This window comes from Electrophorus electricus, chromosome 1 (assembly GCF_041902795.1).
Source record: "Electrophorus electricus isolate QZ-2024a chromosome 1, ASM4190279v1, whole genome shotgun sequence".
Taxonomy (NCBI): Eukaryota; Metazoa; Chordata; class Actinopteri; order Gymnotiformes; family Gymnotidae; genus Electrophorus; species Electrophorus electricus.
Window position 1 is genome coordinate 26,456,351 of NC_137497.1, and position 12,530 is coordinate 26,468,880.

At 36.5% G+C, this 12,530-nt stretch overlaps 1 protein-coding gene across 2 annotated transcripts; it reads right to left on the reverse strand.

Annotated features, from left to right (window-relative positions):
* Positions 1 to 2,478: 2,478 nt before the first annotated feature.
* On the reverse strand, positions 2,479 to 5,877 carry selenom (selenoprotein M). 2 transcript variants are annotated; one of them, XM_081713820.1, is made up of 6 exons: positions 5,604 to 5,877; positions 4,686 to 4,721; positions 4,538 to 4,572; positions 3,974 to 4,052; positions 3,725 to 3,760; positions 2,479 to 3,024 (listed from the first exon to the last, which is right to left on the reverse strand). In XM_081713820.1, the coding sequence occupies exons 1-6, from the start codon at positions 5,700 to 5,702 to the stop codon at positions 2,800 to 2,802; spliced, it is 510 nt and encodes a 169-aa protein (XP_081569946.1). In that variant the 5' UTR covers positions 5,703 to 5,877; the 3' UTR covers positions 2,479 to 2,799. The 2 variants fall into 2 exon arrangements, with proteins under 2 accessions (XP_081569946.1, XP_026872652.3); XM_027016851.3 differs by lacking the exon at positions 3,725 to 3,760 and having other exon boundaries at positions 5,604 to 5,874.
* Positions 5,878 to 12,530: the final 6,653 nt, after the last annotated feature.

A 12,530-nucleotide genomic window follows, 5' to 3' on the forward strand; every position in this document is an offset into this window, starting at 1 on the left:
ATTTGAATTAAAAGTTATGTATTTATTTATGACAAAATTGGTGGGAAAAATATATTTGTCCATCCCCCCCCCCCAAAAAAAAAGCTGATTCCCTTAACCTCATGTTTTATTTCCTGTATACATTAAAGTGAATTTAAGGGAACTGCCTATCTATCTAAATGTTTTAAATAGCATGTGAGCTTATTATATGGTACTCATGCTTTTTAGATGAATTCAGATCTGCATGCTTCACATTTACTTGAACTTTTTACAATTTTATTTTCATTTATAGGGAGCAAGTTTTCTGAGCACTGGTATGCACACATAATTTTCACTGTATTATATAATGACCCCCTTGTTTAAACATTTAATCATAACTGCATAAATATTTATTACATGAATTCACCATATTTGTCTAAATTAATTTTTAACTGGTGCTCAGTTCTGTTATTTATCTTACAATTGATTTTAAGGAGCTTCTCAGCCCATATTATAAAATGTTAATAGATTTGAATAGCCCACTCACTCATCTTAGTAGGAGAGGAAGTGTTTAAGCAAAGGGGTTATGCAATGCAGGCTCAGTCTCACTGTCACATGTATACATGGCACAACATGCGTTCCCTATCTTATGGTTCACTTTGTGGTGTGAGGTTTCATTCAGTTTTTACTTTCTTCACTTACTATGTTTTTAGGAAAAGAATTTTAAAAAATGACAAATGGCTCCTCAGTCAGATAATTTATCTCCCTGCTTATAGGGTTTCTCTCTTTTTTTTGCATATTTTAAAATATTCTGAAGTAATACTTGCCTGCTGAGTGATAAAATGTTTAATTTCAGGTATGTAGCCTGGGTCCAGTATTATTCAACAATTAACCTTTTTAATTTAAGATGAGATTATATATACTTTATCACTAAAGTTGTTTATATATATATATATATATATATATATATATATATATATATATATATATATATATATATATGTATATATATATTTATATATATATATATATATATATTTATTTTTTTTTTGGTTCTTGGGCTAGTTTGTACCTATCATTTTGGCTTGATTTGATTTGCAAATTATTTTATTTAAAAAAAGAATGGATGTTGAGGGCAAAGCTCAAAGCAACAGCAACTTCATATAACTCGTATGGTAATGAACTGCTTTTCTGTTATTGGCACCATGGGAGCAAATGACCTAGTACTCTGCACTCAAACGTTTTGTGTAATACTAAGTATGTCATCATAGTTATTTCCTCCAGTCCTTTTTAAACTTGCTTGTATATTTATCCATGTACTGACTTGTGTTCATTTTGCTCAAGTGCATACAAAGGTAGCCCAAATCAAAAAGAAAAATGTCAAATGGAGTTCTCATGAGTTCCCATGTAAAAATGGTGGCATCTTGGTTTAGGCTGGTGTAAGAAAAGGGTTGGCATGCTTTTGCCATCATTCCTTCCCTGTGACGAAGATCTCATTGTAGAGCTGAGATCCAAACCGTTGTGGGCTGGACTTTGCACTATTGGCACTGTTACTACAAAGTGGAGTGGTTACATGACTTGTATGTTTAAATGCAAAAAAAAAAAAATAGTTTGTGTGGCCTTTTTTTTTTTTTTTTTTTACACATTATATATATATATATAAGTTGACTACCAAGAGCACCCCTAATTTTGTGTTTACATTGTTGCACAGAAGAATATTTCTCACTCAAATTTTCTTTACGCTGCAATTAATATGAATGACTATTAAAATTCTTTGAGAAATGTAAGTATTTGTTTCTGGGAGTACTTTCGGTCCACATTCTCTAAAGCAGAACCAGAGTACCTTTTAGTTAATGCTCTCTGTCAGTACATCTCTCAAGGATCAGTGTTTGGCCCTCATTAAATATTTGATATCCTTTCCCTTAATTAAATACTCTGAATTACCACTGCTGTGGAAAAATATATGGAGATATAATCAGCACACACTACCACCTTCTTTTTGTCAGTTACAGTGGTTTCCTGTGTTCTTACATTTTATAAACAACTTCTTGACTTTTAAAGCCTTGCATGGTCTTGCTGCCTCCTGTTTAGCTTCGCTCTTCAGATTTTGCAGCCCTGCACACACACACACACATCTTCTGGCAGTGTGATCCTAGTCCTCCCCAAGATGGGTTTGTTCACCTTAGTGAACAGATCGATCAGTGTTGGGACCCAAAGTATTACAGAGCAATACTTCCTCTGTAAAGTTTCTTCTGTCTTTCCTTTTAAACTTCATGCCACTTACACTGGCCCCAATTTACTTGGCTGCCATTTGTCTTTTTCTGACCTGGATTATATTTGTCTAAGGTTGGCTGGCAGTTTTCTTTCTTTAGAAGTTTTTCAAAGCCCAAGAATGCTTCATTATTTCCATTGATGATATTACAATTTTGGTGTTAGTTACTATTATAGAAATAAATTCTTCTGATTTGTTTTATGTAGTTTGCTACACAAGTCCAGCTTCAAAACACTTCAGTGTTTAAATCAAATAAAAAATTTTTTTTTATTTTTCTCAGTGGCATCATTATGCTTTCCCTTGAGCACTCTATGGTGACCCTGACTTAAGACCTCAGGCACATGCATCATCAACCCCCAACCAATCAAATGATTTTTTGGTTTGGGGCATCATTCAGTTCCTAAATGGGTAAAATCAGGGTAACCAACAACTCCTTTACCAATACCACAAATGTGTCCATGTAAGATCACAGACTCAACAGATGCATGCACAAGACTGTAAAACCTCTACAAATGCAGATATTGTGAGGGCACATCACAGACCTATTCCGAACCAATCTTTCATGTGTGTTATAAATCTTTATGTGATGGGTCTATTTTAGATTGCGGTTCCTCACTAAAATCAGTCTTTGTGGGTAGTTGGGTAGTAGGAGGCTCTCGGAAGGGGCTGTCCTTGGCTGGTGAGAAGCGGAACTCCTCTGGTACTTTGTCGTCAAGTTGTGCTTTTTTATAAAAGCCCAGTTCAGCCAGGAGTTTGTTGATCTCTGTACGGGTCATGTCTGCCAGCGGGATCCGCTATAAAGAAAAGAGAACAGCTGTGATGAAGACAACAAAATTTCAGAGTGCTACTGAAAGGAATTCTCAAGCTCATGACTGGTAGTGCAATACACCATAGGTTCAAAGTTGCTCAGTTGAAGTTTTGTCCAGCAGGTGGTGCCCGTAAAAAAAACACACAAAAAAAAACAACTGTTCAAGAGCTAGTCACGCTGGACCAATTTCCAAATTGGTTGTGGACTGTACACAGAATGTATAGAGATTTTCAGGCTTGATAGTGTGTTCTCTGCTGGACACGTTTCTGCTGGGCATCCTTAAGCGCATATCAAAATGATAAAGACTGATTTAATACCAGATTTTTCATTGCATTGCATCATCAAAGGCAGGGGTTACATTGGGTGATGTATAAGGCTAATAAACCTGAGCAGTTTCAAGTCCTTAAAATCTCCTGGATGAAGGCTCCATGGGATTAGGAAAATTTCAAATCTTGGGCATGATGGAAAAATGTGGGCCTGAGTCTTGGCCTCTGCATTCTTTGACCATGCCGTGACACTCCAGTCCTCATGGCCCTTCAAACTCTACAAATTTGTCTTTTCCTGTTATAGCACACACGTGTTATGAGTCCACATAGGCTTGAGAAATGCTTGCTGTCAAAGAATGCAGTAAATCTTGCCAATTGGATTTGCTAGAACAAAATGGATGAAAAATTGTACGAACATACTGCCATCCCAACCTCTGGTCCCCAGGGTCCCTGAAACTGAAAACCATTACACAACATAGGTTTTCCTTCCCAGATATATTCAATATGTATCAAATATAGAAGAAAACAAAACTACTCATATCTTTCTGTTTTGTTTACCTACTAATTAACAATTTTACAAGTCACAACAGGAAGTCTCTTTTGAAGGTGCTGCTGTTTTATTGCAGCCTTATACTCAGCTCAGTATTAAGAGTAAAACATGAGACTTACATCCAACTCCTCATAGTAGTGGTTAAGGAGGACAAGCTCAGGGTCTGCGCCAGGAATGTGCTTCATTACCAAGTTATGACTGAAATGGGGAAAGTCAAGAAAATAAAAAGAATGGAGACAAAGTAAAAGCTTTGTGAAACTGCTTTCAGGAAGCTACACTACATCCTGAAATTGTCACAGGACTTACATAATACTACATACATATATATATTTTTTTATAAAAGTATCAGAGGCCAAATAAAATGCTGCAGTACAACCACCATGGGAATGAACTGAACTGAAATCCAAAGCTGGAGTGGAGTGTGAACAGGAAAGAGCTCAGAACTCTTAATGGTAGCGAACGTATCATGTGTTATGATAGGCTCCGAAAGCAATGAAGATGTGGACAGCCACCTGTTTCTATGAGCTTATCGTGAGCCTTGCTATGTTGTTTGAAAGTGTTTGTTAAATTACATAATAACAGCATTTTCTATGAGATTATATTCATAGAAGTGCACCATTTTAGAGGCAATTACAATGTGATTTAGCAAATTAATTGATGTTGTAAAGCAGGATGAAGGATACTACAGAGGGATGTCCTGGGTCACAAAGGCCTTGACCTAAGATCATGGAGAAAAGCAGAGAAAAAGGAATTACAACAAAAAAGAAACTGAGTCAGTGTGATTCAAAGAGTATAAGGAATAAGTGTTACACTGAAATAATGACAGCTTACTTCCCTCAGCCTGTTCAGCTGTCATCCTCCACATGTCTAGGAAGAAAGACAATATGGCAAATAAGTATTAAAAACAAACAAACAAACAAAAAACTCTATTACTACCACTACTATTATTATTATTATTATTATTATTATTATTATTAATAATAATAATAATAATAATAATAATAATAATAATATCAGAATAAATGGTTTTCAGTATTTGTGGCAAACAATAATGTTTTTGTGATACCACTCTCATTACTTTTAAAATAATGTATGGCAAAAAAAAAGAGCAGCAGTATGTTTCACTGTACAGTCCTGTACCCTGAGTGGGGAGAATTAGGACTAAACTGATAAAGGATATCATATTTGGCCTGTTGTTGTGAAATGTTTAATATCCTCGAACTGAGTGCCATTTATTTAGGGCAGTTACATCCCTTAGGGGGTTACCTGAAAACAAACTTTAGGACAAAGCCCCAGAAAACTCACAAAGTCCTTGGTGGCTGTTTGTTAGGCCCATATCTAATTGCACATTCTTATTTGTCTACAGTTTATCTTTTTCCAATAAAACAATGTCGCACACAGGCTAATTCAGTTTCTGTTGGCATAGTGACAACGTTACAGGCAGATTCAGCGTCTGCAGGTGTGATACAGTTTGTTATATGTTATATGTTGTCGACTAATATTCTATTTTATTCGTAAGAGCGGTTTCATCACTTTGATTCAAAGCTTTTATAATCTCAGTTTTATTTAATTGACTGTTTCAAATGAATGTCAAATTTACTACAATAATCGAAAACGTTATCTATCAGGATAATGTTGAGAACAGTGGCCTAGTTTACACAATTGGATGCAGATTTTAAAAAATCTAAAGCTTGCGGAACAACTGTAGTACAGTTGTAGAGCAGTTGTACTAATCGCAAATTTACGTACCTCAACTTTTGCCTTTGCAAGACCCTCTAGCTTTTTCAAATCCACTGTATATGCCATGACCACAGAGGGAAGCAGCGCAGTCAGTAAAACCGACCACATGACGCTTGATGGGTCGGAGACGCCCGACACGTCTGATCACCGCACCTCGCAATTATTGAACTAACCACTTTAAATATAGGAAGACTGGTAAAATTCCTCAAATAAATATGTCACGTCCGGACTCTGCCACGTAAAGCGTTGCTCTATGTCTTTTTTTTCTAGAAGAAGGAGGAACTATTACCGAACGTGATTTCAGAGCTGAAAGCACATTGGCCGTGCTCGAGACTGCGCAGTTTATCTCGGGTCTTGCAGTGATGCTTAATTCAAGCCACCTAATATGCTTATTGCATTTTCTGATTTAAAAAACCTCTTATGTCCTCTTACGAATTATTGGATTTGAAGTAACTGGAAAATCTATGCAGTATCTCTCCGCTAAAGTGATGTAACCGGTTCATACAAACGTTTGGCCTCTAGAGGTAGACAGAATGCGGCAGATTAGGTCAGTGGTGGTTTCGGAGTTCAGAGTGCAAAAAGGAGCAATTTTTCTACTATACAAACATGGGTGCTGCACGGGGAGAGTTAAGATGGTTCTATGGACCTGTGAGCGACAGGAGCATTAAAAACTATTAGATTATTAGGTGGTAGAGGAATATGTGATGTCTTTTTATGAGGCCCAAATCCCTGGTGGCATACCTGTCTATGAAACAGGCTTTTTAACATTTTCTTTTCTGTTCTTTAACTGAGTATCTTATTCACATACTAACATATTTATTTAAACAATTACAACTGTTCTGGCCTGTTTTTGAAAAGTAGGCCAATTTTAAATATTCTAAATAAAATAACTTGTTGAAGTCCAGGTTGATAATGCAAAAATACTTAAAACATTTTGTTTAATTTTTGCTGTCTTTATATGTTTAACATTTTACAGAAGCCTATTATTATTATTATTATTATTATTATTATTATTATTATTATTATTATTATTATTATTATTAACGAGATGCCATTTTACTTGTGAAATGTTCAAAAGGTATTTAATGACAACCATAGGCAACAGAAAAATACTTTTTCCCAAAATAAAGGAAACTAAAGCCAACTGAAAATCCAACTAAATAATCACAACACAACACTGTCAATTGAAATACTTTACATTTCCAACTACTTTACAGTCTGCAGGGAGATGCAGAGTATCTTGGAAAACCTTGCTGTGTCCTCCCTGGCTCTCTCCCTCTTGGGGCCAGTGGCAGATGCCACATTATTATTATTATTATTATTATTATTATTATTATTATTATTATTATTATTATCCAAGTGTTCTGTACTGGTCTCCACATAACAGCAGTAGCCTACTGATTTAATTATTTAATCTATGAGTTAGATTACAATCTTAAACTAACTCCCTGACAATAAACAGACATTAACCCCAGTCCCAAAGAAACAGGCACCACTCCTTACAATCAATAACTATATATATAAACACAGACTAGAACATGTACTCTAACACAGGGATCACAATTATAAATAGAACACAGTAGGACAACAGAAGTGAAACCCAGTGTATGCTTTCATGCAGATCTAGAGATACACAGTGACAAGCTGTCATCAATCACATTCTCTAAACCCGTTTTATGAACTATCTTGAGAAGAAATCCCTGAATGATCATTGACCTGAGTATAAGTCATTGGTTAGAGTTAAGCATCCAGTTCAAAAACACCAAAGGATTATGATCAGTATAAATAGTGATTGCATCTGAACTACCGTCAAGACAAATGTCAGTGTTGCAGAGCAATAAGGAGAGCACGGGATTCTCTCTCAATGGTACAAATAGATGTTTTAAAACTACTTTAAAAAAAGTAACAGACAGGGTTGTCGATACCAGGTGATTCCTCCTGTAGGAGTACCGCATCCGCGCCAGTACCACTAGCATCCACTTCAAGTTTAAAAGGCCTCATAAAATCTGGAGCAAGAAGTGCTGAAAAACTTTACAAAACCCACTCTATCAACAAAATCTTCCATTCAGTGTAATCTGACATTGGAGAGGGTGAAGAATGAGCTACAATAGCTACAGTAACCCTCAACTCAGCGTTGGGATTGACATAAGGATTTAACATAATGCGACAAACACGGAATGTATGTCTTCGATCAGAGGTACTCACAATGTAGTTTGTAGGTGGCTGTTTTTGTTGAAGTACATATGGACCAGAAAAATGTGTCTGAAGTGTTGAACCAGACATAGGCAAAAGAACTAACACTTTATCTCTTTACTGAATGCAGCGGGATTGCTTCTGGGAATCTGGTAGCTGTACACATAATTAGCAAATAATTTCCAAAACTAGTCTTTGGTAAGGGTCCTACACAATCAATTAACAATCCCTCAAAAGGTTCACCCATTACTAGAATGGGACACAAGGAAGCAGGAGGGATGACTTGATTTGGTTTTCCACTAAGTTGATATGTATGGCAAGATTGACAATAACCTTCATAGCAGGCCAAAAGAAATGTTTCAACAAACACCCAGTGGTTTTTCATATACCTAGGTGTCCCGATAAAGGATGATCATGAGCCAAAGACATGACATGTTCTATAGGGCTTAGGAACCACAATCTGCCAAGCTCACCTCAAACTTACATGCCTGGGCATGAATCATGACACATGCAGGGAATACATGCTCTAAATTCTGATCAGGCATGGCCATATTTTCCATTGGTTCATCCACAACCTCAGGTTGAAACCACCAGCAATATCATTAACAAGGATAAATGAAACCCACTTAACAGGTAATTCAGAACTATCTGCAACTTTAAATAAACCAGAGGTCTCATTTGTACACAGTTAGAGGAAATCTATGTACCCCAAGTTCGATTCTTTGCACTAGTACATCACTTCTGCAATATGATGAGTCCAAAAACGATAGTGTACTGTCCAAAACAAACGATTGAGCTGCCCCAGTATCCTGCAGGATAGTTATGGATTTTCTCTGCTCATCTTCTGTCAGAGCAATGGTTCCTGAGAACACAAAAAAGCTTAAAAACAGGCTCAACATCAGCAGTAGGTACTTCACAATTCCCAGGGCCTATAGTCACCTTGCAATACGCATTTACTTTTTTCAGAGATACGCTCTTACAAGCATTTTGCATTTAAAAACAGGACACATGGCAATAAGGTGCCCCTTACCATGAGAATAAAAACACTCATGGGTGTCCAAAACAGTGGTCTCATCCGGTGGCAGCAGCTCTGAATTAACAGTGGCCTTGCCAATTGATTTACTAGTCATTGAACGACCTGCGGTCTCACAATGCGGAGTTCAGTAGAAGATGGTTTTATGTGTTAAAACAAATTCATGTGCCAATATAGCTACAGGAGACAAATTTTCTATGTTTTCTCATCTAAATAAGCCACCATTATCCCTGGAAGACATTGTTTAAACTCTTCTAAAATAATCAGCTCTTTAAGATGTTTGAAATAGTCACAACACTCCCTGTACACCATTTCTCAACCCAAACTTCACTCTGGCAAATTCCACGTAGGTTTGGCTGGGTTTTTTTGTGTGTGTTTCTAAACTTCTGTCGATAGCCTTGCAGCACCAATTCATAAGCTTTCAAAATAGTAGATTTTACCAAGTCATAATCTAAACTCTGCTCCACAGTCCAAGAAGCGCATACATTTTGTGCTTTAGAAGCAAGTTTGCATTGTAAAAGCAAAAACCTTTTCACTTAAGGCAGAGCAGAGCCAGTGATGAGGTGCACAGCAAGACTCAAATCCCGAAAAAAAATTAGAAATTATGAGTGGGTTCTTATGGGAGGATGAAAGGATGAAAAAGTGAAGAATATAGAATAAGTGGAGAAAAAGAAATTGTTATATTAGATCAGCCTTACTATGTATACCAATTTTGATAGTTGTAGCATAGTTGTAGATAGTTGTAGTGAAAAAATGAGGTCAATAGGATTAATTTACTTTTGTATTTTTATTTGTTATTTTGCAGTCTTTCTTATGCAGAGAGACTTAGAAGTAATTTAGTTGTCTAAAAGTATCCTTAGCTAGCACAAACAGTTTAAAATCCAAAAATGCCCAGACCCAAATATCAGTGCTGAAACCTAGAATGAGAGATACAATCGAATACAACACAATTCAAGAGCAATTACTAAACACCACAGGTCAAGTGCAAATCTAAAATCTTCACATGTGTCAGATTAGATTTAATTACAGTGCTTTCCAAAGAGATGAGTCTCACTCAATGTTCTAAGACAGCAAAGGAATGTTTGAACAACCAGTGGATGTTTGTTCCACCATCTGCTGCTAATATGGAGAATAGGCTTGATGCTTATTTTTCATAGATCTTGAAGGATGGTGAGTGAAGCTGAGCTGCATTTGAAGTTTGAAGGGCTCAACATAAAGGTATAGCTGGGTTTTGACCATTGCCATCAAGCTGAAGGGAGCAGGTCTGTTAACTGGCTTTGTAAGCAAGCATGAGTTTATACAAGTGACTATAGAAAACCAGTGAAGTGAATGGTGATGTGTAATGGGTAAATTGAGGAGTCTTGAAGACCAGCTGTACAGCAGTATTCTGCATCAACTGCAAGTGTTTGATGGCATGCACAGGAAGACCCACCAGATTTGAGTTGCAGTCAAGTCTGGATATGACAAGAGACTAAACAAGCACCTGGGTGGCCTCCCTTGATAGGAAAGGGTGAGTTCTCCAAATGTTGAAAAGGAGAAATCTGCATGATTAGGTTTGTGACATGATCTGAGAACAACAGCTAGTCGTCCAAAATTACACCAAGGTTTCTTGCATTCTGGGATGGAGAGAGGAATGAGTTCTCAAAGGAGATGGCAAGATCCATGTGAGGGCCAGTTGCTTTGAACTACATATGAGCCACAATATAGTAAACACACTTTGCTACCACAACAGATGCACAATCAAGTCAGCCACTGCATCTAGATTTACTGTGAATCTCCCAGACTTATCATTTGTGACTAGGATACCCTCAAACCCCACAGAACTTGATTATATAACTGAAAGCTTAGAATCAGTATTCTGTTGCACACTCAATGATGTTGCTCCAATTAAGAATAAAAAGATTAGGGACAAAAAATTAGTACCTTGATATAATGACCACATTCATAATTTAAAACAAAACACTCTAAAAAAGAACATAAATGGAACCACACTAAACTTGTAGTCTTCCAGCTTGCATGGAAGGAGAGCCTTCACAAGTACAGAAAAGCGCTTATTACTGCTTGAACAGTTTATCTCTCAACCATAATAGAAAATAACAAAAATAATCCTAGATTTCTATTTAATACAATTGCACATCTAACTAGGAATAAAACTGACACCACTGCTCAGATTACAACATAGTAGTAATGAGATCATGAATTTCTTCAGTGAGAAAATTAAGCACATTATATATAGCATTCAGAGTATCTCATGCTCAAAGTCCCCCACTTGCTTAATAGATTCACTGCACACACTTTCTTAAGGAAATCCTACCTGAAGTAATTGAACCTTCACTAAAAAATAATTAAAATTAGCAGTAATCAGACCACTTATCAAGAAATCTAACCTCAACCCATGTCAGCTGTCAAACTAAAGGCCAATCTCAAACCTTCCATTTATTTCCAAGATCCTAGAAAAAGCTGTAGCTCAGCAGTTAAGCTCATACCTGAATCAGAACCGAACACATGAAGTCTTTCAGTCAGGGTTTGGGCCTCATCAAAGTATGGAAACAGCAATGATTGTTGGCTTCTGACCAGGGTTATGTCTCTTTGCTTATATTGCTTGATCTGAGTGCAGCATTTGACACAACAGATCACAGCATTTTACTAGATAGACTCGAAAATGTTGTTGGGATTAGAGGAATAACCCTTTCCTGGTTTAAGTGATCTAGCCGGTCGCTACTAGTTTGTTAACATAAATGGAGACTTCTCAGCATGCAACAATGTTAGCTATGGTGTCCCACAAGGATCTGTTCTAGGGCCTTTCCTTTTTTCTTTATATATGCTACCTTATTATATGTAAACACTGTGGTAGTTTCCACAGCTTCGCTGATGATACTCTAAAAGGTCTAAAACCAAGAACAAGTGAAGGTACAGTATATGGACAAAGGTACTGGGACACAACTCTTAATAATTGAATTCAGGTGTTGCATTCAGTCCCATTGCCACAGTGATATAAAATCAAGCATCTAGTCATGCAGTTTACTTTTACAATCATTTTTGAAGAGCTCAAGTGTGGTACTGTAATAGAATGCCAGCAATGAAACAAGTCGGTTTGTGAAATTTCTTCCCTCCTAGACGTTCCACAATCAACCATGAGTGGTATTATTGAAAAGTGGAAGTGTTAAGGTACCATAGCAACTCAGCCATGAAGTTACAGAGTGGGGCCATTGAATGCTAAGGCACATAATGGGTAAAAAAAAAAGTTACCAACGCTCTGCTGACTTAAGACTTAATAACTTAAGTGGTGCAAAGCACTCAACTCCATTTTAATGCCTATGGATTTAGAGTTGGATGTCATAAAAGCTCATGTAGATATAATGTGTATGTAGTTGTCCTAATATTTTTATCTATGTAGTGTATTTTTACTTCAACCAAATAATGACCCAGAAGAATAAGTATAGCCCTCTGAGAGTGATAAAACCTTAAAATGTATCTTACTTAAACTACTTAAATAGATAATTGCTTTTAGAATAATTATTCATAGTTCATAGAGTGTCGGTAAAATCAGTGTCTAATTTGAAAGGGGTTTTTAATTTCTATTTTTGAAAACTATCAGACTATTGGGTTTGAAAGAACACAGCAGAAAATTAATTTAATACTATAAGACTAAACATGAAAAATAAATCACCGTCTCGATGTGACTGACCTTATATACCCAAGTTAAAAGT